General features: G+C 40.6%; 1 protein-coding gene across 4 annotated transcripts in view; it reads right to left on the bottom strand.

The window, feature by feature from the left end:
- The window catches only part of NIPBL (NIPBL, cohesin loading factor), a 215942-nt gene that overhangs the window by 122203 nt on the left and 65976 nt on the right, over positions 1–27763 (bottom strand). For all 4 annotated transcript variants that reach the window (XM_019531969.1, XM_019531968.1, XM_019531970.1 and 1 more), the window contains exons 2-3: positions 3554–3696; positions 466–631 (exon numbers count right to left, since the gene is read on the bottom strand). In XM_019531969.1, the coding sequence (XP_019387514.1) occupies positions 466–631; positions 3554–3617 (230 nt within the window). In that variant the 5' untranslated portion in view covers positions 3618–3696. The remainder of the gene's footprint in view (positions 1–465; positions 632–3553; positions 3697–27763) is intronic.

Here is a 27763-nt window from a genome sequence, read left to right as displayed (position 1 = left end):
GCCTATTGGGTAGCTGCTTGAAAACTCTGAGTATATGAGCAAATAGGCAGAGGAGAACATATACATGTTTACAGCACTGATACAGAAAAGCACCTGTGTAACAAGTCCCTTAATAATGCCCAGGTAATAATGGAAATAGGCTAACCAGACTACAGGCATACCAGACATGCCACACAATTAAATATACAAAGCTTATACCAACAACTAATAAAAACGCAAGGAAAAGCATATCTGGGGGAAAATATACAGTTATTCACACACAACTGTCTGGAATGATCTTATATTCGGGTCTGAAACAATTCAGTGTTAAACAAAATGGTTCTCTGGTAGAAGCCAGCCTAGAAGAATATGGTTTCAATACTTAGCATACAAAACCCCTTCTTATAACCCTCTATGCTGACTTGAATCAGTAAAGGAGTAAGTAACTTATTTTAAGATTTTGTTACATAGAAGTAAGGTACATACATATGGTCTGTTGACACCTGGTTGAGGCTGTGTACAAGTTGTGAAACCAGATTTTCATCCCTACAGGCCAAAAGGCAGTTCACCTCTTCTGCTATTCGTCCATTAAAAAGCAGACTTTTTGTTGTTGTAGCAGGTAAAGGCGATGGAAGAGGCAGCTGGTTCAAAACTACATTAAAAAAAATAAAGGCAATTCAAGCTACTGTACTGAATACAAACCTAGAGAGTAATAAGAGCTATTTATTTCTACATACTTTCAAAAAGAGTGTAAAAAGAGTGAATTTGAAATTTACTGAAGTTTTCTGGGTCTCATTACACAAAAACTAAAATCATAATTTAAACAAGAACTGAATTTAAATTAACGCTACATGTTAAACCACAAGTATTTTAGTATTTCTCATTTAATAACTTTTCCCCCCTAAAGTAATAGGAAGAAAACATTTTCTACTTACCAAAAAGTTACTATTATTAGGAGTGTTCTTTTAGTGCTGAAGAAGTCCAAATAGTAAAGATGGAACATGCAATCATGGCTGCATGTAATTCTGCAAAAATCTATAAATCCCATACTTAAGACGACAAATATATCTTCTATAACTTATCTCCATGATTGATTTGGGGGTTTGCATTTTTTTTTTTTTAAATCAATTTAAAACATTAGTTTTAAAATTAAATTTAAAATCAGGTAGAAAACCACAATTAAAAGAAGAAAAATATCTTGTTTGTTTTGCATTTACCATTTTTACTTGCTTGAACAAAGATTTGGATCTCACTGATGCACCCACTAAGAACATACTGACTTGCAAGTATGCCTTTTCATTAAAGGTATTACAGTATAACCTCATAAGTCCAGCATGCTTGGGACTGAACACCTGCCGGAAATTTGAAAATTCTGAACTTTTCAAGCCAGAGCAGCAGCTACGCACTGAGTGGCAGAATGGGGTGGTAGACGGTGGCAGCAGCTGCCACATGCAAGCTTCCCCCTCTGCTGCTCCAGGATTGGCGACTGCTGCTCCCCAATGTGCTGGATTTTCAAGAATTCCAGATTTTTGATATCCAGATTTATGAAGTTATACTGTACTTCTTTTAGCTGATCAGGAAGGTATACGATATCAACACATGTTTAAGCTATTATGTAGTTTAATAATTAAATTTAGATTTTAAGAGTATACTACTCTCTTACATGGACACACAGTCCTACAGCTACAACTCTATGTACCAAACAAGGAATACATTCTTCCCCCTGAAGAGAAGCATCTGAAACAAGAGAAACGAACCAGAATCGAAGTAGATTGTTACAGGTAGCAATCACTCTATTTACAAACTGGACCAGACTGCATGGAGAGAGTTTGTTGGATTGATATTCTGAGGAGTTCAGGGCTTCTCTGAACTTTTGAGAGCTGTCTTGGTGCAAGGTTACCTTGAAGAAGATGCATCACTTTTTCCATTCGCTTTAGCCTCTCCAATCTTATTCCTTTACACAGGTTATTCACTTTTACATAGTTATTATATTAGTTACTGACGTATTTCCTATTTACCAGAGGGTGATTATATATTTACAATATTTGAAGATAATTTTATAAGTTAACTAAGACTACCTTAAGTGTGCTGGATACATAAGAGAAAAGGTTAATCAGAAGAGGTTTTACTTTTAAAACAGCCTGATTTATTCAAGTAGTACTAACTGTAGTCCATGAATTGAGTAATTCACTATGCATCTTTCAGAATTAAAATACCAAGCTTTCCTCTTTTTTCCTCCAACTTCCTATCAATTACTCAACTTTAATTGAGCTAGTGGAAAATATGAAGAAAACTAAATACAATGGAAAAAAAAACCCACAAGTCATCCAAAGTCTTAATCAACAGAAGACTGAGGAAGAGAATCACGGACTTTAAATGTACAAAGAGATTTCTACAGAGGAAAATAAAATATTGTTCTTCACTACCACTAAGACTAGAACAAGAAATAATGGACTTGGCTGCCTGCAGACATGGAAAAAAAACAAAACAAAACAACCCCAGCACTTTACCGGAAGAGGAAGCATGTTAGTTTGACCGGGCTCTGAAACGTCAGTATAGATCAGGCACTTAAGTGGGGCTTTTTGGTGCTTTTATCTCAAGTTCATTCAATCAGCTATTAGATTAAAGTGGCAAAAAGCTCCACAGAAGCTCCCAATCTATACAGACATTGGGCAAGCCGGGTCAAATGAACGCTATGCCTCTTCTGGGCATGCTCTACGCTCAGTGCAGAAGCGCACCAAGCTAAAGGTAAAATGCCTTTCCCCCTCCCCTCCCCCACTTCTAAATCTGCAAGCAGTCTATAAATCACAGGAAAAGTGATTTAGGTTAGACATCATGAAAAACAATTTAACTGGATGATAATTAGGAATTGGAATAGAGATGAAATTCCCAGTTTACAACAAGCGAGACCAACATCTATCAGGAATGCCTAAGCCTACTTGTGACAAGGGTATTGACTAGCTGACCTCTCAACATTCCTTCCAGCTCCTATTACTTATTTCTGTGAAAATATAGTTTTTTGGGGGTTTTTGTTTGTTTATTTTTTTAAACAGTCTTAATATATTGTGGCCCCTTCCAGACATGAAAAAAGACCCTGTGCTGTTCCGGAAGCAGTAGCGCATTAGTTCAACCTGGCTCTGCAGCTTCTGTATACGTGGGGCACTTCAATGGGGCTTTCTGGCATTTTTATCTAAAGCTGATTCAATGAGCTATTAGATAAAAATGCCAAAAAATTTCCGCTGAAGCATCTGAACTATACAGATGCTGCAGAGCCTGGTAGAATTAATACACTGACTCTTTCTGGGTACTCACTGGGCTCAGTGTGGGAGTGCGCTGAATTCAAAATAAAGAGCATTTTGGGTTTTTTTTCCATGGCTGCAAGCACCTTATGATACAAGTTCAGGCCTTACATTTTAATGCATTCATTTGAAAAAGAAAACCTCTTTAAAAGTGCATAGCTTTATAAATAATGAACTTTCACCATGTATATTTCTCTAAAAATTCTAAACAAACAAAATGTGGGAAAAATGAGCGTGGAATAAAGATGGGGGATTAGAGCAGGGAAAGTACTTACGGTCTGTGAGACTAGCAATCCCTGCAAGAGTAGTGATGGGAACATGAGGCATATCCCCATTCATCCTGAAGCTCTGGGATGGTAGTGCCTACGCAGATACTTAGTTCAGGTGCCAGCTATCATTACTTTCCATCTCCCAAGCACTACAAAAAGAAAAAAAAAAAGCAAGCTCAATTTGCTTTAGGTCTATTTGAAAAAGCAAAAGCATTAATGTAGTCTATATAGCACCTCTCAACTGTATTCTTAGCATACTTTTATTCATTTTTTCTTTTGTGAACACAAAATAGTAAGTAAACATTGGTGAAAGGTAAGAAACAAAAAGTTAATCCCATCAATACTGGGCAGAACAATTAACATCTGAACATTATTCAAATAACAAAACAGACTGATTAAAAAAGCAAGTTTCTCATGATGCATTTCACTTCCAAGAAACAAGGAAAGATGAAATGCAGTGAAGCAAAGGAAACTATTGCTCAGTTAATTCACTATCCAGCAAATTGTCAGCTGTTGCTAGTTAAGGAATACCAGCAAATTAGACATGTAATGCACAGAAATGTTACAACTGATCATATAACAAATGATGAAAGGTTATTGTAACAATGATTGGTGGAAAAAATGTGTTTGCATTTTCTGCCTCCTCATTTTCAGTCATTATCATGTATATGTTTGGAGAGTAAAGGAGTCTTTCATACATTAATGGGTTAAAGAAAGGAAAATAGGAAAGTGTAATTTGTAATCATTAAATTAGCAGGGGAACAAAAGACAGATACAGCTCATTAACACATTTAAAAATAAATAAATTTGATGGTATTCTTTTAAACACTAGGTAAAAACATCCTTGGCGCAGTGTTATTTGGGGGGATGAAATTTTTCTTTTCCCCAACAAAAGTTTGTGAAGTCACCAATGAACCAGTTCATACATTTCCTGGAAAACACTGCAGTTATTGAAAAGTACCTGGCCACTCAAATTTATCCGGCTGTAAAGACCCAGTAGCAATAAAATACCACACTACTAGACCGTGGTGATTATATGAATGTTAAATGAATCCTACTTAATAAATAATTTTACTGAATAGTTTTTACTTCAGATGAGGAAACTACAAATTTTACAAGGATTACATCCATTTCAGTCTGTTGCTGCTGTTGCTATAAATAAAAGCAGGTTATGACCTCCTCTGAAGACCGACTTAAATAAAACAAACAAACAAAAAAAACAAAGGAAAGAAGCAACATATATACTGCTTGATCTAAGAGAGGAAGAAACATACATTTACATGCACAAAGGAACCTGAGGGAAAAAAGTAAAGGAAGTGTAATTATACCAGCCTGTCTCAGCTACTTTAGCAGGCAAAAAAAAGTTGAACAGGACAACAATAATTACTAAGTTTGATACAAATGTTGGAAGTTTCGATCAAATTCCATGAAAAGTGCGTTTCTGGTAAGAAGCACAAACACATCAGCAGTTTCACCCTACCACAGCTGACAACAGCAACAGCAGCAGGCAGGTTCCTCTCCTCTGCCTGGTCCCCCCAGATCTTCAATGCCAGCCAAAGAGCAAGTGTGGGGAGGGGGATCCCACCCACCACAGCACTGTTGTCTGTGGCTGGAATGGGGCAGGAGTGGCTCTGGAACACCACCCTCCCACCCAAAAATCAGCTGAGGGCAGCAGAGCAGTGGAGGGAAGAGATGCTGAGGTTGGAGGGGAAGAGGGAGGAAAGATTCTTACCTGCTTTGGGGACCGCTGCTCCAGCAGCATGATACAAAAATGGGAGTGCAACTGCCACCACCAGATCTGCTTCTGGTGTGGCGCCTTCCTTGTGGTTCAGGGTGGGATGGGGGGGCGGTGCATGCTCCCCCTCCCTCTCTCAAGATCTCCATGGCTTTCCAACTCCTGCCTTGAAAGTCACACTGTCAATGTCACCTTCTCACTACAGACCCTCCAGGGTGGAAGGCTCATTTAGGGTAAAGGGGAGGAGTGGTGATGTTGCCAGTGTCTGAAGGGCCAATGTGGCTTGCCTTCCTCTCACCCCAAATGAACCCAACACCTGGGAACATAGGTAAAATTGACAGTGCATCCTTCAAGGCAGGGGCTAAAAAGCCACAGAGATCTTGGTCCCTCTGGGAACCACAAGGAGGTGGGTACAGAGTCCCCCTACACCTGGCAACTCCTCCACTCCACTGGAAACATAGTGGTCTGGATACTTTATCACTCCCTCATGGCATTTCAGCAGCACTGCAATCCCTAAAAGCTGAGGGTTCTCATTAGAACCCTTAGTAGTATACATGCAGATAATTCTGTCCAGGGACAACTGTGAACTGGCTCCAAATCAATAACATTCTTGGAAAAATTCAAGTGTTATGCCTGTTTGCACTCTAAAAATCTGGTCTTAATGCAGACAGAATTGCTTTGTGAATCATTACAACCGTATTATACTATCCATCATCTCCTGCATTTCACAGGTTAGAACTACGTCCCACCCCCAATATTGAATGGTCCTGCTCCATCACTAACTAGACTGTACTCCATTTCTTCATGTTTCCTAACAGCTCCTGTTCACATCTCTTCGCTCCTAGCTCACTGCCCTCCTCCATCTCTCCAAGCACAGCTTGCATTTGTATGAAGTCTTTTTTGACATTTAAGTTCAGCCTTCCTCTGCTTCTTCTCCAGATCTGAGGAAGGGCACCTGATGCCTGAAAGCTTGTCTAACAGCTCTCCTAACTACACAGCTGATCCAGTAAGAAGCATCACAAAAAACCTTTGTCCTTTGGTGGACCATTACAGCTGCAATGATCCAACTCTTCTTGACCTGCTGGTCACAAACAGGGAAGTATTGGTGGAGAATGTAGTATAGTAGATGGCAACTTTGGCAGCAGTGACCACGAACTGATTGAGTTCAGGGTCCTGAGGAAAGGAAGGAAGGAGAACAGAAGAGTAAGGACCCTGGACTTCAGGAAAGCAGATTCTGACTCCCTCTGGGAACTCATGGGAAGCTAGTCTGAGTGGGAGACGAGTCCAGGAGAGCTGACTGTACTTTAAAAAAGTAGGGGTGCACCAATAGAGATTTCTGGGGGAGATACCAATAGCTGATTTTTAAGCAGGCATATCGGCTGATACTGATCCAATTTCTGATACCAGCCTGGCAGCTTAGACAAGTGCTTGCAGCTGGTAAGTCTGGTATGGTGGCAGGGGAGGGAGGAGGGAAGAAGCATGGCAGGGCAGATCAAAGCCACCACAGTGAGGAAGGAGTGGGGCTGGAGCAAGCACTGCCCAGCCAGGACATGGCAGGTGTAGGACAGAGCCGCAGCTTGTCTGGGGAGCATGGGGTGGGGGGAGGACAATTCCCTCCGCTGTTGCTGCTCCATGCAGAAGCCGCTGGTCCTACACTCGTCCGCTCATCCGGGAGCCACTGGTCCAGCGCTTGTCTGCTCATCCAGCATCTCCCACTGCTGCTACCACCACTTATCTGGGAGGGCGTGGGGAGGCGTGTGCCCTTAGATCTGCATGGGGCGGGGGCAGGCCAGGAAGAGCCCCATGTAGCCCTGGCCCCAGCACACCCTACATGGATCCAGGGACACATGCTCTTCCCCACTTTTCCCCCCATGCCCTCCCAGACAAGCGGCAGGAGCAGTGGTGGGAGCCACTGGACGAGTAGGCTAGCAGAAGCGCCCCCGCGACAAGATGCAGCTTCATCCCTTGCTCGTTCCACCCCAGCTGGGCAGCACATGCCCCAGTCCCACTCCTCCCTCATCGCAGGGGACTTGATCTGCACCCCCCCACAACCACCCCATGCCCCTTCTCTCTCCCCTTCCTCCAAACCAGACCTACCAGCTGCACACAGTTCTCCAAGCTGCCGGGTTATGCTTCTCACTGCCTATGTGCTGAACTGTGGTTGCACGCATGCGTGGGCATTCATTGTCCAAATTATTGGCCACATCAGGCTGATTTCCAACATGATCAATTTTCTTTATATCAGTTCCTATCCAATATCACACCAGTGTATCAGTACTAATCAGTATGTAGGTCAGGGCTTTAACTGCTTTGTCTGTGAAAGGGTTAACTAATTAGTGGCTGCTGTACAGCAGTGGGGAGGGGAACAATCTGCTGTGCCGCCAGAGCAGTGCAAAGGGTTATGGCCAGAGTGCACACACTTGTCACAGCCCTTCCCAGTCCAAATGCACATGCTTCCCCCAGAAACAGAGGGACATGGGACAGTTTGATCTGACCTGTGCACTTCTGTTTCTGGGAGGAACGCACGGGGTCAGACTGGTAAGGGCTTTGGCACGTGTGCACGACACTCTGGCAGCAGCTTCTCCCTGATTTGCCTCCAAAGGAGGCACATAAGGCCATTCAACTTGGCTGCAGCAGCACTCATGGCACAGCATCCTGGAAGTGGTTTGTGGCACCACAGGGTGCTGCAGATCCCAACTGAGAACTGCTGGTCTAAAAGCAGTAGGATATAAACAGCTACCCCCAAATGGGAGTGAAGAACAGAGATAAAATATGCCTTCTGTCCTCCAGAACCAAAGTCTTTCAAGAGGCAGATGTAAAACTTCAGATTTCTGACACATTCCATCAGAAGAGAATACAGCAAGCATAACCCTGGGACAGAATGCTTCTGTTTCATAGCAGCTCTGAACAAGAAGTGTGCTTCTCACCTTGATGGCTGTTAAAGTATCTGGTACAGCACTATGTATGCCCTTTATTAAAGGTCAAACTTTGATAAACTAAGGGCCATGGTGCACACTACACTTAGCATGCATTAAATGCAGTTAAAACATGAGCGACTGAGTTCAAGCAGTAAAACACATGTTAAGTACACTCATATTTTAGTGAAGTTACGACTTTTCATGTGAGGAGTATCTCCAGATCATACTAAGTTACATTGGTTCAGCTACCATTAGACTGCTCCACAGAAATATGAGCAAGCGCAGTCCTGACCCAGCTGTGACATTAGATCAGGCATCCCTTTGCTGTACCAAACCTCCAGGTGGGACAAGGAAAGTCACATATGTCAGGAAGAACGATCCTGGATCTTGTCAAGCTGCTTCAGGATCAAGTTAAAAATCTCTGCGTCCAGAGCCCTGGAGGGTCCCAGAATGGAGGTGAGCAATCAGCTGCTTGTTGGTCCCAGCCCTGACACCAGACTGGAGCTGGCTCAATACTCCGGTGCAGTACTGGGGCTGGGACAGACAATCAGCAATCTGTTCAAGTCAAGGGCCATAATAAACATTACTGTCTGACAGCTCAGAACATGCTCTAACTTTAATACTGCATAGATTTAATATGTACTATGTCCATGCAATAAGGTCCCAAGGGAACTAATTAATGAAGTGGACTGAGCCACTCAGATTTAAATAAGCCACTCTGGGAGTTAAAAGTTCTTCAATTCCAAGGTCCCAAAATTATCAGGAACCTGTATTCCAAAAAAGGGGAAAGGGTCTCAAGACTTAACTGGATAAATAACCTCTTAAACAAAAATGCTAAGAACACACAGAGCCTAGAAGGAACGGGGAAGTGTTGGGAATCAAAGCAAGCTGTAGCTTAGACATAGAATACCAATAAGTTTAATAGATTCATAGGTGTTAGCATCGGAAGGGACCTCAATAGATCGAGTCTGACCCCCTGCATAGGCAGGAAAGTGTGCTGGGTTCAGATGACCCCTAACCTCCTCTTGAAGACCCCCAGGGTAGGGGAGATCACCACCTCCCTTGGGAGCCCATTCCAGATTTTGGCCATTCAAACTGTGAAGAAATTCTTTCTAAGGTCCAGTCTAAATCTGCTCTCTGCTAGCTTATGGCCATTATTTCTTGTAACCCCCAGGGGCACCTTGGCGAGTAGAGCCTAACCAATTCCCTTCTGTGCCTCCATGATGAATTTATAGGCAGCCACAAGGTCGCCCCAAAACCTTCTCTTGCGGAGGCTGAAGTGGTCCAGGTGCCCTAGTCTCTCCTCACAGGGCTTGGCCTGCAAGCCCTTAAGCATATGAGTGGCCCTTCTCTGGACCCTCTCCAGGTTATCCACATCCCTCTTGAAGTGTGGTGCCCAAAACTAGATGCAGTATTCCAGCTGCGGTCTCACGATAAAGGGGAAGTATCACCTCCTTGGTTCTGTTTGTCATGCATCTGCTGATGCATGATAAAGTGCAGTTAGCTTCGCTGATGACCTCGTCACACTGACAACTCATGTTCATCTTGGAGTCCACTAGGACTCCAAGATCCCTTTCCACTTCCATGCTGCTGAGCAGATCATTTCCTAGGCAGTAGGTGTGCTGGACATTTTTCCTCCCTAGGTGCAGCGCTTTGCATTTCTCCTTGTTAAATTGCATTCTATTGTTTTCTGCCCATTTGTCCAACCTGTCCAGGTCTGCCTGCAGTTGTTCCCTGCCCTCCGGTGTGTCCACTTCTCCCCACACTTTTGTATCATCCGCAAACTTGGACAGAGTACACTTGCTCCCTCGTCCAAGTCACTGATGAAGACATGGAAAAGTATCGGTCCAAGGACTGAGCCCTGTGGGACCCCACTGCCCACATTCTTTCAGGTTGATACCAACCCATCCACCACCACTCTCTGGGTAGGATTCTCTAGCCAATTTGCCACCCACCACACTGAGTAATCATTCAAGTCACAGCCTGTTAATTTGTTCATCAGTATGGGGTGGGATACCGTGTCAAAGGCCTTCCTGAAGTCTAAGTAAACGATATCTACCCCTACTCATGCGTCCAGGTGTTTTGTAACCTGGACATAAAAACAGATTAGATTAGTCAGGCATGATCTACCTGCTATGAACCCGTGCTGATTTCCCCTCAGCATAATTTTTCCTGCTGGGCTCTCACAAGTTCTTCAGTTATATAAATAAAAAAAGAAAAAGACGTGAGCCTGCAATGTAGTGAGGATGAGATAAAGACTAAAGATAATCTTGATATGACCCAAAAAAACCAAAATAAACACTTTTGCCTCAGTTTTCAATAGAGACAATAATTTTGATCAAAAGGAAATGAGGGTCCAAATATGGAAATTACCTCACCTGAGGTGGAAGCAAAATTTTAAGCACTTAATGAACTTAATGAACTCAAATTCAAATTACAAGGGCTGGATAATCTTCATCCCAGAAAGCTGAAAGTATTATCACAAGTAATCATAAACCCAGAACAAGCATTGTTCTAAATCTACCAAGGAAACATTACCAATACAAGGAGTATGATATCGTACAGGAGGAACTAGATAGCCTTGAGAACTGGTGTAAAAAGAACTGGTGTCATATATTTGGGGACTGAGCTGGGAGTTCATCATTTGGAAACAAAAAAGGATAAGAAGACCCTTAGTGGACCAAGTGGTCCCAGGATGACTATGAGGCACCAATATACCACTATGAAAAGGACTGTCTAGATCGGGGTGAGCAAAATGTGGTCTGCGGGCCAAATCTGGCCCACGAGGCCATTCTATCCAACCAATGGGGCCCCTAAAAAAAAAAATGTAAAAAATTATTATTTCTCTGCTATTGGTTCCTATCAAAAATGACAGGAACCAAGGGAAGTAGGACCCAGGGGAAGCCCAGCAGCCTCCCACAACAGTGGGGCCGCCCAGCCCTGCCAGAAGCCCCAGCCGCGGTTTCTAGGAGCACGTGGCTGCCCCCGCAGTGCGGGAACCTCAGGTAAGTGGGGGCAGGGGGACCCTGGGCAGGGAAGGAGCATGAGTGGGGGGGAAAGCAGCCCCTCCCCATCCCAAGCGGGGAGGGGCCGCTTCCCCCCCACGCTCAGCTTTTCCCCAGGCTCCTTCCTTGCGTGGAGAAAAGTAGCCCCTCGCCCGCTCCATGGCCGGTGCCCTGGGCTGCAGGCGCCTCTGATCCTGACCCATTTTCTGCTATGTGTGTCAGGGTGTTTTTAAGATTTTCCTGACACAATGGGTGTTAGCTATAGCCAAAGCTGGGGACTGTTAATGGGGTGTGCCAATGCACCTGGTGGGACCAAAGCCAGAGGTTCTTGGCTGAAGGGTCTTGTCCCTCTGCTCAGGTCAGACTGACTGCCATATTTGGGGTCAGGAAGGAACTTTACCCCATGGTCAGACTGGTATGGACTGTGGGGGGAGGGGTTGCCTTCCTCTGTAGCAGGGAGCATGGTCTCTACCTGGGACCTCTTGAGCATACACTGACAACATTTCATAGAAGCAGGACATTAGCTGCCATAGTTCCCCTGCTTTACCTGTGGTAGGTTAGGGTGTTAGGTCTAGGTTGCATCAGGGTTGATAGTAGTTTAATGCAGACTATCTTATGGAATGGTTTGGATACAGATAATCCTGCTTCAGGCACGTGGTTGGATTAAACCAGTGTTTCTCAAACTTTTTTGTACCAGGACCAATTTGTAAACATCAGTGGCCAGTCCTGACCCAGTACCTCTCACTCCTGACCCGGTGCCACCTGCCCAGTGTGTGGGGCGGGTTTGGGGCATGGTGGACCTCAAGCAACCCCTTGCAGGCTTGAATTTTGCCATCCTGAAAGGGAAAAGCCACAGTTTTCTATGCTGTTCCATTTTAAAGGAGATTTTTTAAAGTTTGTTCATGACTCATTCATATATTTTTGAGACTCATTTTTGGGTCATGACCTACACATTGAGAAACACCAGACTAGACCTTTGGAGGTCCCTTCCAGCCTTACTTCTCTGTGACTCTGACTTTTATCAAATCCCCCTTCCATCTTCTCTTGACTAAATAACCCTAGTTCTTTCAGCCTTTTCTCATAAGTCTTTTGGTGTGGTGGTGTAGGGGGTTTGGGAGTAATAGGGACCAAAAACTGTAACTTCTAAGATGGAACTCAGTAAGGTCATGAAAGGTATTGCACATTGTTGTTGCCTGCAACAAAAAGGGCCTGCACTATGATGGAGGAGGTTTTTCCAGTAAAAAAAAAAAAATATTCCAATGTATGACAGTATAGGTGAATGAATGAGAGCTAGCAGGTGAGAAAGAGAGGGAGATTAATGGGATTAGTAAGAAATGATATACTGTGTTTTCTGCTCTTTGCATAAGGGAAATACTACGGCACCCAGAACAGCTGGGTCCAAATACTCCATCTGCTGTGTAAAGTGCAAAAGACAACTGGCTACAAAAAAGCAATCTAAAATCAAGAACATAGTGAAATAGAAAGTGACTGCAGAGATCTAATGAAAGTAAAACTGCAGCTTGAAGCCACAGGAACTGTGGGTAAACTGCTCATTTATGGAGGAAGGCAGAAAAAAAGGTCAAGCAGTTTGGGGAACAGATTTGATGGCTCAGAATAAGTCTGGCCTTCTAGAGCAAGAGACTAGAACAGGAGATGCTTCTGATTAGAAAAGGAGGATGGTTTTACAGAGTCCAATGGGCACTAAAATACCCTGTTGCATAGTTTAACAGGTCTTATTAATGGTAGGGAAATTTGCCAGAATTATGAAACTTCTACATCACTACCTCTTCAAGGCATTAAGAGATTGCTAAACATTTCTACTTTTATAAGCAGGATTAATAAGAAAAAGGAACCGCTTTACGAATGTGTAGCTAAATTAAGGAAATTTAAATTATGGAAACAAAGCACTTCCAAGTTGGAGAGCTCTTAAATGATAAACCCCTTTATGTGCGGTATGCAAAATTATACCAGATACAAACCAGAATCAGCAGGACGTATATACAGTTAGGCTTTACATATTGTATATATTTACTAAATACAGTCTGGGTTAGGGTTGAAACCTACTGTGTCTTTGTGACTTCTATATACCATGTTAAATAAAGACAACAGATATTATGAGAGACTCTGGGCAAGGATGAAGAGAAGTGTCAGAAGGTATATACAAGGAATTGGTAGAGCATACACTGTGGCAGGGTTCACTGATTTAAATTAAAGTCAATTTAAATCAGCAAGCCAAAAAGCCCAATTTATATCACTGATTTTTTTAAATCAACTTACCCATTGTATTTTTTTTTTTTAAAGGTATATTTTCATTGGTGATGTAACAATTAAGGCATGTTGATTTACAACTAAATCCAGTTTTTACAGTAGGTTTGGTATATAGGTTTTCTAGGTACACAAACCACCCCCCCCGGCCACTTTAACATACAAGGCTATTAGACTCCTACATTTTAATATTTCATTTCACCATTTTATAACATATATTTCTTATTCGCTAGATTAACTTTTTGCTTATATCTGTATCAAGCTGCATTAAAATGACAACTTGAATTTAAACACAGAAAAACTAGCACTTCTAATTTATTAAACAAAACTTCAATGTTTGGGATATAAAACTCAAAAAAACAAAACAAAACATGGTGCACATTTACACCTAACTAGTTTATTAAACCCTAGTGTTAACTGTTAAAATATTAGAAGTATGAAGTGCTCTTAGTGAATGAAATAGATTATTTCAGGTCACCCACCCTGGGGAAAATTTTCTAAAATTCCTAAATGGAAGTCAGTTGAGCTTAAGTTCCTACTTGCCTCTTTCTAAAATGAGTCAGTGATTTTTATCTACGCTATTCTGAAAATTTTTACCACCTTCCTCTCAAGTACTTAAGACTCACAAATATCATCCTCCTCCCTGTTTTTATTCATAGTCTGGAAGAGAAAAATAAGCTTCCTGCTTCTTCAACTGCCAATAGTTTTCTCAGCTTTGAATGAACCAGTCCAAATAAATACTTTGTGTTAAGAATATTGGCAAGAAAATGAGGTGGAGTGAATGCTTGATCTATCCACTTCCTTACTGCCTGCAATTAAACTTTGCTGTTGGTTATTTCTTGCTTTAATGTTTCTTGATGTTGTTTCCAAATTTCAACAGCATCCACAGTACTGAAGCAATCTTTCTGTAGTTTGTCCAAGGCTATGGATATAGGTTTAACATATTCAGCATACCCTTTACATTTCTCTTTAGTCCAACGTTGACTACTCTAGCTGTGATACTTCCATCCATTCTGTCATGATTTTCTTCACAGATGATTGTCAGGATAGGCCAGTTCTTAATAAATAAGCCAAAGCAGTCAACGGCTGAATTTCATCCTACATCTTGGGGGAGAATTGGCTTGGATCCCCCAGCTCTCCTCAGCGAAGCTGAAGTAAATTGTTTGTTCTGGAAGTATTATGCAATTTCAACATTTTTCTTTATTTCTGGACTACTTAAGTCTTTGCCTAAAAGATACATTAAATGAGCACTGCACTCATATAGTATAAGTTTCAGTCTTGCTTCATTATCTTCTAAGTTTTTCCTCACCTTTGCTACATTCACAGTATTCGATTCTAATACCCGTGATGACTTTACTGATCCTTTGCTTCTAATAGTATAGACCTGGCATCCCTTGCAGGGCCAAGCCCTTAATATATGAACTTGTGCACCATATTTTTAAAGCTCAACCTCAAAAATGAGATGTTTCTGCCCCCCCCACCCCATTCTTTTATAGAAGAAAACCAGCCTTTAACTCCAGAATTTGTAGTAGAGGTGCACTGGCTCAACCTACTATTCTAGTTAAATAATTTTAAGAGATTATAATAAATTTATACCTTAACCTATACTGTACTGAATTCAAATTTCATCTTAATCTGGTTTATTTTTAAGAAGGAAAATATGATTCTAATTTATATTAAAAATTAAAAATCTGATTTAAATTAAAAATCCCAATTTAAATTACAAAAAATAGTGTTGATTTTTATCCACCTTGTACTGTAATGAAAGAAAAAGATAGATGGGGTAGGAGGGGCTTAAAAAAGACAAGTTAAAAACACACTGATAAAGAACAGCAAGAAAGTACAGTGAAGCCGAGATGGGAATTCAGGTATTGTAAATAAACATTTCAAGCCCTATACACTAACAGTAGCTACAAAAAACTTTGCCCCCATGATGCAGCTGTAAGTATATTTACATTTAGAAAAGTGTTAAAAATTTTCAGGTTACAAATCAAATATTTGATTAATTGAAAATGCCATATTTAATGTTACCAATACAATCTTAATTCTGCTCTATTGTTTCTCTATCAAATGCAATGAATAAATCAGGTGTCACTGGAAAAAAAAATACTATGTGATACTGTAACTACAGACCATTTCATAATTTATGCACAAAGACAAAAGTAAGGATACACTGCCATTTTGCACTTTCCTAAGCAACTTTCTTAAAAGGAAGAGTATTTATTTAACGCAAAAAATAAGGTAAAATTAAGATGTACTGTGCCCTGTGTTAGTTAAGTGCTAGTTATGTACTAGAAGCACTTGCCTTAATTTCATTTGCTACAATCTCAAACTGCTTGTTTTTCAGCTACAAGTGTAAAAAGTCCCAACTGCTATGAAAGTATCACCAGGCTGATAAACTAATCTGGGCTCCTTGCCTCGGGGGCACATCAGAGCCCTTAACTGCCCTGTGCTGCTGAAGCTGGGAGTGCTGATCAGCTGACTGCCATTCCCTGCCTCACGGTGCAGCATAGCCCTTGGCTCCAGAGTCAAGGTCTCTGGATGCATCTTCAAAGCTGGGAGTGCCAATCAGTTGACTGGCTTGCTACTTAGAAGGTAGGATCAATATGCACCTTTATAGGCTAACTAAAAATGAGAGAGCAAGTAAGAGTGAAAGCAAGCACAAGACTGAGCTACTTACTACTTGTCAGTGCAGGTGGTGGCCAAGACAATGATCACAATTAGGACCCCCAATCGTGACCCCTGCCATGCACATGTAGCATAGCAGGAAGTGCAATTGCTGGGACTGCAGATCAAATCCCATCACACCTTTAGATTAATGTTTGCTGTGTTAATTAAATGCTAGTTATTTAACAGAAGTATCAGCTTATTTTTGTTTGCTACAGTCTCAAACTGCTTTTCTTACTGATACAAGTGTCAAAGTACCAGCTGTTCTCTACCAATCTACCAAAATCCTTAACTTCCTCCTAACAGCTACTAAATAATTTGGGATGCAGCAACAACTGAGAACAAAGCAGGAAAAGAATATTTGAAGTCACGGGGACAACTTTATTTATTTTAAAATCCAAATGCTGCTGATGTGGAATTTCCAGTCCTATTACCACAAATACTGCAAATCTCAAGAATCATGATTCAGAATTTAAGACTATGGAGAACATGCGGCATTCAAGATTACAACACCTAAACTTAATGTATTGTGGCTACATTAAAAACAGAATGCCTGAAGCACGGTAAGTTTAAAAACTGAATAGAAACATTCATACCAAGTTTGAAAAATTCACTAACTTCTCCACAACCTAGCTTTAATTAAAAAATTTAGCCATTATTGCAGTAAGGCATCTTATATAAGACAGCACAAGGGCTAAAGAACATGGACCATCTTAAGAAAAGCCACAGAACAAAAAATGCTTGAACGCCTAGAAGTTAAGACTTAACAGAAAGTATTTAGATATTGCCTGAGTTTAGTGAGGCCCCAATCCTAACCTGATACCCTGGTTAACCGGGAGAAAGGTTTTTGCCTTTTTTTTTTTTTAAATAACACACTTAAGTTAAAAAAAAACAACAGGTACTACTGAGAATGCTTGTGAGAAAGCCAAGATAAAGATGAAGTTAAGAATACAAAATGGAAAAAGGAAAGAGAAAATATGGAAATATCATATTGACAACTATGAATCCAAGTGAATATACACTGATCTCCTTCCTACAGCAAAGAAAAAAAATGCAGTTAAATGAAAAAAGAAAAAGGGGGGATTGGGAGCAGGGAGATAAATCTAACCAAAAGAAATAGAAAATTAACTTCATTTTCAGTTTTAAAGCTGAAAAACTGTAATTCATGTAGCTTGCCAGGGGAAAATTTGTTCTCTCTTTGAAGGACAGGACCTTTTGTACATAGCAGCATAGGTATTTTTCATCCTAGTTGGTAGGATTAGGGACAGGTTTTTTAAAGCTATTTCACAGGGAGCTATGTTCCTTTAAATATATTTAAAACTCTGGCTCTTAATTCTCAGCTGGCTACTTGACATACAGGAAATGGATTTATGGACATTTTCTACTGCTCCTAACTTGTTCCCCAACCCTTTTTCTGTAGGTTGCATGCATTTTGTATGCATATTATGGAAGAAAAAGGAAGGGTGGAGGAGTAAATTAAAAAATGTCTTTGTGTACCTATGCACAGGTCTGGGGGTTAACTGTCAGACATTTCTCATATCTGTGAAAGGCCCAATCCTTTTTGACAACTAGAGAAAAATACCCTTCATTTTTAAAACTTTTTGGAGCCTTCCTTATGCTCTACAGATAATCAAAAATGGGACAAACACTAACAATATGTTTTACAGATGTCCTTTTAAAAAGGGTTCTGTTAAAAAAAATACTATATGGATTCTTGCTGTATGTCAAAATAAAAAAGGCCATGGTTATTCAGTTTGTTTCCCTGGCATCATACTTCTATACTCAGAGCAACATAATTAGCATGATTTCTGAAATTCTGTTTTCCCAGCTTGTGGAGAAGCCCAGGATAAAATAGTACAGCTCCTACATAAGATCAAGCTATTTTAGAATTCTTGAAGTATCCCTGGAGACTTTGATATAAACTATATCTCATAAACAAAATACAAGACAGAATACTTCTCAAAAAGACTGTCAGTACTTTGCCTTTCTTACCTCTCCCCCTGCCCCCGTCATTTTCTCCAAGCACACCCAAAACTCCATGAAACTATGCCCTCTAGTTCTCTTCCATAAATAAGCTGCTTGACTTCCCGAACAATCAGACATGTTTATCCACAAGAGGGCGTATTTCCAATTAGTTTGCAAATCAGAGACTTTCATACAATGATAAACCTTATACTACTGCAGTTACTGAGTCTGAAGTTATGAATGCAACAAATAAAGATACTAAGAAAGGAACTCTTAAATGTAAAATCATACTAAACTGACTGAGAAAGGCCAGTAAAGTTATTCCTCCTAGGAGACGCACATTCCCAGCATCAAATCAATACCAAAAACAAGTCAGTCACTATTGCCAAAGATCACTGACAGAGAAAGTATGGATTAAATGGATATGTACCTTGTCCCACAGTCCATTAAAAAAATTATCAAAATACACCAAATAACTAAACATACTTCAGATATAGAAAAATGATTTTAAATCTAACAACAGAAATGCTGAATTTTTTCCTCAGTGTAGAAGTATTTCAAACTCAGTACGAGTGAAGACAATGCAGTCAGTTCAGAAAATGATCAGCAGATCTTAAACTATGAGGTTGATGAATGAAACTTCTAAAATAAAAATTAAGGCATTTCAAATAAAAAAAAATAAGAGTCTAGATACCTTACTAAACCAGCATAAAGACTATTTACTTTCTTAGAGCAACTGCAACGCAAACTGATCTAATATAGCTTTAAAGATACCAACACTAAAAAGTTAACAAACAAATTAAAAAATAAGTAAAACCAAGCTAAGTTGAGGAAAACAGGATTACAATATCAAAAAAATATGTAGTTTCACTTACTTCCACCGACATCTGGAAACTTCAAAAACAACATGCATCAGAGCCTATAGCTTCCTGACTACAAGGGAAACGCCGGTCTTACTCGTGTATCAATATAAAAAGTTGAATTATTTGAGTTCAAGCTCTCACTTTAAAGACACACATTTCCTGCTGCTTTTGCTTATTTCAATTTAGAATAAAAGCCTTTCTATGGCTCAGAACTTCCTACATTTGTCCTGAAATATATTTAAAGGAACCATATCAGCAGATAACCCAGCCATTACAGGGGTAAAACAATGTTTAAAATAATATTCCAAGACTGTTCCCAAAGAAACCACCAACCAAATAAAAGCTCATTCACTCTGACAACCCCACTTTTCCTAAAGTCAGAAAAAAGACAGATATTACAAGGTGCCTGGAAGATCAACAAATTCAGGGCATTTTAAACCAGGGCAGAAGTATAAATCCCAAAGTTATGGGGCCCTCACTGAAAATGTACTTTTGCATCTATGGAGTTACACAAATAACCAAGAATGTTGTTTCTCCAGGAAAGAATATTTCCTGCTATTTCGGAGTGGAAATAGGGCAAAATAGAATACCAATTAAAATTGGAAGAAATTGGAAGTTATGAAATAAAAGTCACACCCCAAAATAATCCAAAATAATCAAGCCACTACTGCTGCCTCCCCATCACAAAAATTGACAGCAAGAACAAAATCTAAAATTTGTTTTAGTAGCATAAAAACACAGCCTAAACAAAATAATCCATGAGTTCAAAAGTAAATTATACTTGAAAATATTATCTCTACTTTTTGCAGCCAGAACAACAGTGGGTAGGTAGTGAATTGCTTTTGGGATATGAAATATTCCCAGTCTGATTTCAAAAAGTATATACATGAATATACCAATTAAAATTTTAGTCAGGTAGAATTCAGCGATGCTTATAGTGTTTATTGCCATATGAAGACCAGCTTGGGAAACAGCAAACATTAGGTTAGCAACTGCAGCCTCAAAATGCCTGTGCATTTTGCGCAGTCTTAAAGCATGCCCGGTCTGGCATGATACTACACTGTAAAAGTGCGTAAATCCGTGCTTCAAAGAGAAACAGAGCAGTAGATACGTTTCAGGACTGAAAAACATATCTGACATCAATTAGCTGAAGAATCAAGTCTATGAGTAGAGCCCAGCCAAAGCTTTTCCTGCAAAAGTACATCATCAAGTAATGAAGCACCTGTATATTATACAGTCTATAATGGCTTGACTTAAAATATTGCAAATATTTTAGAAGTAACTTACATCTTTCTTGGATTTCCTACTCATTTTTCCTCCAGACTGCAGTACAGTTTTAAAGTTTCCTTCTTACATTACATAGCATTTTCTCCTGTAGTAATTCAGGGTCTGTTCCCTTTCTTTTCTCATCCACCACCACAATACACCCCTTCTTTTCCTAGGCTTTTTTACAGTCTTCTTCCTTATACACTGTTACATAGATATACAGACACATTTGCAAAAACTCAAGCCTTTTACTATATCAAGGGGTTGGAAATTGTACTAAACATCTGCTGGCTGGTAGAGTAAACCTTTCTGTCAGTGATGGGTATGAAATAGGCCAAACACCCCTGTACTCTCCTGCTCCCACCCTCCCCAAAACCCATAAAACTTTAAACAAAGTTTTCTGGGCCAAGTACACTTTTTCCAGCTTTGTTTGGACAACTTGCGAGGAAATAAAAAGTGAATTCATCAGTTCACATCATATCATGCAAACTTAACTTGGTCACTACTTTCTACACATATGCATACAGAGCTCTGGATTTCAGAGGTCATTTATTTCACTGGCTGATAGTTTGGTAAAGAACTGTCCAGAAGGACAGTGAAGAAGATTAAGACGAAGGCTGGCATTCTTTGGCAGACAGAATTAAAAATTACAATGCGTAGTCTACAGTATACAGCAGATGTTAGTGAGTGGAGAGGTCATTTAGTTTTTCTTTTCTAGGTTTGTCACAGGTAGACAATCTCTTAATTGCTTACTACAGAAGTTTTCTGGATATCAAGTGACTGGATTGCAGGGGTGGGGTTTAATGCTAAAGACCCAATCTGCCTGGGAGGAGCTATTGAGAGAGATGTATTACCTACCCACTTCCCCTATACACTGGGTGCGCTTAACACCCCTGCCTGTGGGCCAGATGTGTCATCTGGCTCGTGGGGCTCCCCAAGAGTTCATAAACTTGATGGTGGTGGAGCAGCAGCAGCATTACTTGCTGCTTCCCTGTTGCCAAATTTCCAGACCCCTGTGGAGCCCCATGGGCCAGATAACATGGTCCTTGCATGCCAACTGCACCAGTGCGCAGCTGGATCCAGATGCATGGATCAGGCCAGTGCATAGCTGGGCTGGCACATGGCCAGATCACACCCATGAACCAAACCCAGACATTGATCCTTCAGGGATTCCTTCAGCCCACATGTCATTTGGCCTATGAACTGACTGGTTGGGCCTTAGACCCTTCAATGTCCACCCACCCATTACAATAACCAAGTTTTGTGCAGCTCCAAATATTCTGCCCCAATCACTACTTGGGTAACAGTGGGCTTTGCATAAACTGAAACTGGGTAAACTTTGTGATAAGCCCAGCATACAGTATGAAACCAGAGTAGCCAAAGACTAGGTCCAGTACTGTTTAGTTCAGAAATGTTTTTACCTTAAGCTTGGTCTGTATCTGCTAGCTTTTGGAATGAGACAAGGCCTTCTGAAGAAATATCCGGAAAGAAGTATCGGATTAAGTGGCTGTTTATTTTGTACCATTTCTACAAGTAGGCTATTTCTGCCTTTTATTTTGGACCCTTTTTACCCCAAAATAAGTGGTATTTAGTTTAGTCCCTTTACCCAAATAAAAAACTGAGAAAGCAGCCACATTACCAAACTTAAATGTCTTTTATAGTGTAGGGTACTATGTATACATTTTCTTCACTTTTTTAAAGGGAGATTCATTAAATCTCTTTTTCTGTTGCAGTTGGTAACATTACCATCATTGTCCTTATAACTTTCAACTGCAGGGTGGGCTCCCGTACTCTTATATATTTGAAAAAATACCGCAGAATCTCGCTCTCAAAATTATGTAGAACATTTGCTGGTCCGATCTATAACCAGATAAAGCAGGGTTGTTCAACCCACAGCCTGCAGGCTCTCCTGCCATGTCATCCAGCCCACGGAGCCAGGACTGGCCACTGATGTTTAAAATTTGGTAGTGGGTGACCAGTGATATCACTCTCCTGCTACCAGATTTCCAGACCCATGCAGAGCCTCAGGCCCTGCAAACTAGATCAGGTGTGCAGAGCCTGATCCCAGGGCATGTGGCCAGGAAGGGGCTCCAGTGCTAGATCCCATCATGCAGCGGCCAGCCAAGGCCATACAGGGCAGGGGCATAGCTAGTAAGGCCAGGCATAATCTAATCAGTATTACATGTAAAACCCTAAATCAGTTCTGTTTGGGTTAGGAGAGCACTGATAAAGATTTTTTGGGGTGATACCAATGGCTGATTATTGACCAGCCATATCAGCTGATACTGATCTGACTGCTGATATGCAGTCTGGCAGCTTGGAGACCAGAGTCTGGCTGGTAAGTCTGCTGGGGGAAAGGGGCAATGGGAATGGGGGGGCAGATAGAGGCCCACATGGTGAGGAAGTGGGGCTGGGGCAGGTGGAGGTGCTGCCCAGCTGAGGCTGGGTGGTGAATGGATCTGGCTGCTCATCTGTCCCCCACAAAAGCTGATTGCTGATAATGTCACTTTTCCTTTTTATTGGGGCCGATACGACAGGGACCAATGTATCAGCGCATCTCTAGTTTGGGTATTTTTTCAAGAGATTGCAAAACAAAGATTATTAAAAAGCTTCCTTTCTTGAAGGAATCTGATTATTTTATTAGTGAAATTTATATTAGAAGAAAAATAACAATTGATCCCAAAAGAATAATAAAGAAAATCTTGAAAAGAAAAAAAAAAAAGAAATCTTTTATTCTGAAAGCTGAAAATGTTTAGTATCTTAAATCTTTTTTGCATTAGTATTTCAAATATACATAAAATAGACTATTACGAAAAAAGTTTTTGGTTAGTGAATATATTTTAAAATTAGAGGCTGTATATATTTTATGACAGACATTTGCCAATTTATTACTGAAAATGTGGAATTACCCACTAATCTGTGACCACAGAATCATTATTAGCAGCAGAATTCAAGGATTTCCCTGACTGTATTTTACTACTTTTCTTAGTTTTTTTTAAAATTCATAGGATTCAGAGACATTAGGGCTGGAAGAGACCTCGGAAGATCATCGAGTCCAGACCCCTGCCCAAAGGCAGGAAGTCAGCTGGGGTCATAGGATCCCAGCAAGATAAGCATACAAATTTTCTTGAAGGTGTTCAATGTCAGTGCTTGAAACATCTCCGATGGCAGGCTATTCCAGACTTTGGGGGCTTGGACAGTAAAGAAATTCTTCCTTATGTCCAGCCTGAAAAAGTCTTGCAGGAGTTTATAACCGTGCAACCTCGTCATCCCTTGGGGCGCTTTGGTGAACAATCATTCCCCCAGATACTGGTGGTCACCCTGATAAACTTACAGGTAGCCATCAGATCACCCCTGAGCCTGTGCTTTTCCAGGCTAAAGAGCCCCATGGCTCTCAGCCTGTCGTCATAAGGTCTGTTTTCCTGACCTCTGATCATGTGCATGGCTCTTCTCTGGACTCTCTCAAGCTTCTCCACATCCTTTTTGAATTGTGGGGCCCAAAACTGGACGCAGTACTCCAGCTGTGGCCTCACCAAGGCCGAGTACAAAGGGAGAATGATGTCCCAGGATTTGCTTGAGAAGCATCTATGGATGCAAGCCAGTGTTTTGGTCGCTTTACTAGCTGCAGTATCACATTGAAGGTTCACGCTCATCTTGTGGTCAATGATGACCCCCCCCACCCCCAATCTCTTTCTTCTGTAGTGCTAGCCAGTGTAGCACTGCCGAACCTATAAGGATACTGGCAGGTTTTTCCTCCCAAGGTGGAGAACCTTGCATTTTTCAGTGTTAAACACCATCAGGTTTCTCATCCGCCCATTTGCTAAGCCTGTCCAGGTCAGCCTGGATCACCCTCCTGTCTTCAGGTGTGGGTGCTTTGCCCCAAAGTTTGGTGTCACTGGCAAACTTGGCCATTCCACTTCTGACTCCAATCTCCACATCATTAATGAAGATGCTGAACAAATGTCTTTCAGTAGCCAGTCTTACTGTTATTACCAGTAAAGGCAACTAAATTTCCTTGTTTTGTGTATTTAACTCAAAGTCTAACACTAATTCACAAAGCAATAAAAGATATTGCTTTCTACAACAGTACACAGGTCTTATCAGCTAAGAACTTGTCCATATCAGAATTCTCACAACTCTAACTAGGGCTCAGTGTTTAACATAGAAACCCTCTCTCTACATGAACAAATTCAGAGGCCTGGTGGACAAATAATATCTGCAATTAGAGAGCCCCATGCATGGAAAATCATAAAAATAAACCTAAAGAACAGAGAGCCTTACAACACATGCACACAGAGTACCCTTTTAATAAGGTGCACACCACTATCACAACAGTCAGCAGTTGATCTGATCATGGCAAACTGGGTTAAGCAAGTGACCAGAAGCAAATTGGGAACTGAGAGTTTTCAGATGGCCACACACTTCCAAACAGATAAGGGAACTTTCATATTAGCGTTACTGCTTTTTTAGCTCTGGGACAGTGGTTCTCAATCTTGGTTTCACAAGACCCCTTCAAGTGCGTCATAGTGCTAGTGCTGGTACCACCACTGCTGTCACCGAGGCCAGGTGAAACTTTCCCATGTGCCTCTGCTTCTAGAAATGTGGGTAGAAGCAGATCTGGAAATGGCTGCAGCAAGAGGGGGTGTTCCTGCCTGCATTAGGCTTATCTGATAAAGTAAGGCGAGACAGTACAGCAATGGTTCTGAAATGCTGAAGTCAGAAAAGTTAGGAAGGCTCCAGTGAGTCGATAAAAAGTTAAGAACCACTGCTCTGGAGTAAGCTCTAAGCAGATGCTCACAACACTGCCTTTGGTCTTCCTAAATGTCTACAGCCATTGCTGGTCACCCCAGGACTATAGCACATTTCTCTGTCACTCATGCTCTAGTACTTAACTCCAGGGCTAAGTATAGACATTCAAAAAGTCTGAGGCTGAATCAATTCAAACTAGGCAGCTTTCTCTAAGTTTCATAGGCTGAACTGATAACCAACTGAACTGTCATTCAGTTTTAAATCGGGAAAGGCATGGGGAGGTCTGCAATGACCCCCAGTCCAGTAGGTAGGGGGTGCTAGAGCACATGTCTCAAAGCCTCCTGGGATGCTGGAGATCTGTGGGTTAACTTGAACCAGGAAGGGATCTGTGACAGAAGTTCCATAAACTGATTTAGGTCAAACCAGTTAAGTCTAATATTTCATTCAACAAGATTTATCTTAAATCAGTTTTGGTCATTTTGAAAGTGGTTTATGGGCGCTGAACTTCTGAGCTGTTAGATTTAAACCAGTTTCTGATCACTTAAACTCATTTATGTGCAAATACTGTCCCAAGCCCAGGAACAGCACTGCACAGAATGAGAATTTTCCAAGAAAAAAACCTATACATCTACTGACTCTCCTCAGTTCCTCTTCCGTCTTTTTCTCAATTATATTTCAAATACATTAGGAATGTGCACAAGCCAATACATATTCTCAATTAGCACCATATCTGCTCAAGAGACTGTTTGGTTCATAACAATGTCTTAGGAACTGGAAAACAAAACTGACTACCAAAACGAGAGGTGAATCATGGGATTTTCAGCATCTGACCCCTGCATGTGGAAATGCAGAGATGTCAGACCAAGTTCTGGTACATAGCCCATGATTCCCTGTGATGATAAATCCACTGTGCAGAGAGCCTATAAGCAATGCAATAGAATGCAGGATATTTGTCAACACTCAAGTGTGTGCTTCCAAGAAAATTCCCCACATTTAGAAGTAATGACTTGCAATGAAGTTAAAGGTGGCTTGGTAAAGCTGTGTAGGTTCTACTATTGCATGCCACTCAGTACAAAGCACCTAAAATAAATCCTATCATTTTGTATAGGAAAGGCCCAAGGAAAATTAATTTGAATTAACTTTTGAAGTGGATTAGTCGAACCACATCAAACACTTGGGCGGATATTCCTATTCAAAATGAAGAGTGGCCAGGAGTCAATTCAGTTTATTTCCAAGCACAAGCTTCATGATTAAGTCACTAACTATCTATAAGGCTAATGTCAGAAATAAAACATACTGTGGTACTGTGACAGTGTCTGGGGCATGTACGTCAGATAGGAAGATAAAACAGTGGGCAACAGAAATACCAAGTTATCCTTACTTAAAAGTAAGGCAAGGGCAGTAACTCATGATGAGAAGCAGAATTTTGACAGGAACCCTTCTCACCGAGAAATGGGGCCAGAAGCACCATTTCACTACTCACAAATATAAAAAGAACATAATGTAACAGAGACTTCTGTATTAATATATGATTTTCTTTAATGTCCAGTAACAGTGAAGCTCGCTGTACTAGTACTTTTCTGTCTGCTTTCTGAAAGTGACAAGATAAGCACATACTTTTGAAGCATTTGGAGTTTTGAAGCATTTTATTTTGTTTTGTTGTGCTTGTCAGAACTGTCTTTTGCTCCTGGCTTGACCCATGAGAAGTGGGAAAATTGAGGCAGCCAATCACCTCCCACTAGACTTTTCCCGTTCCTACAGCATGTCAGGTTTGGAGGCCATGTATTTTGCCTATGTCTTGCATACAACTGCGAAGTGTATAGGGCTTAAAAAAAGAAAAAGTTTACTGACCTAAATATTTTACTACTTTTCCCCCTTGTCCATGAAGTTTCCATTTCATTCTTACTTTCAGCATCTTTTGTCCTTTTCTATTTTTGGTTCTTTTCCTTTAGGTGGTTGGAGGAATGCTGCATATATGTATTGTTTTCCCACTACTTTCTTCTTTTCCCAACCCAACAGTGTGTCATTGGCAGGAGGTAGGGGAGAGCATAATGCACTACAACTATTTATTTTGCAACTATCTATTCCTCGAGGATTTGGAAATTTGATTTAAAAATTTCTGCTCATTATTTTCTCCCAAAATGTCAGTGTAAAGTTGTAACTGCCTACATCAGTATGTCAAATTTAATGACAAATGACAGAGATCTTTCTTACTACAGAACACATGTTGTAACATCAAAACAAGTTAACAACCATACAATTCAGGCACTGTACTATTTTTTATAAAGTTATCACAAAAAAAAGATAACACCAAGCTAGGATCTCAGATTAAGTTTAATTCAATGAAGTCTTATAACAGATTTACAAATTCCTAATAAAAGGTAACATCAATGGAAACATCCTACTAAAATACTTCAACGTGCCATTTCAAAACTATTACAACATAATCTGTATTTAAATTTTATGAGAATATTCTCTACAGATCATATTGTTGAAAGAAATGCTGGATCTAACACATTAGACCTTAACAATAATGCTAGAATAAAATCTAGACTGGTGTTCATCATTCCAGCACAGAATGATAGAAAAAGGCATGTTTTGAAATGCTGATCTCTCATCTAGGCTTCCTCTTTTACCAGCTTGATTAGGCAGCAAAGAAGTGGTTAAGTACAAAAAAGCAAAGAAGGAAACAGCACCAAAACAGCAGCAAAATGTAATCGCTTGCTACATGTAAACCTATAGTTTTTCCAAAGCTGTTCCAATATTGTTTTTATTATATATAT

The sequence above is a fragment of the Crocodylus porosus genome, unplaced genomic scaffold, assembly GCF_001723895.1.
Source record: "Crocodylus porosus isolate Cpor-Errol unplaced genomic scaffold, CroPor_comp1, whole genome shotgun sequence".
In the NCBI taxonomy this organism is placed as follows: Eukaryota; Metazoa; Chordata; order Crocodylia; family Crocodylidae; genus Crocodylus; species Crocodylus porosus.
This window is presented reverse-complemented; position numbering and strand designations above follow the sequence as displayed.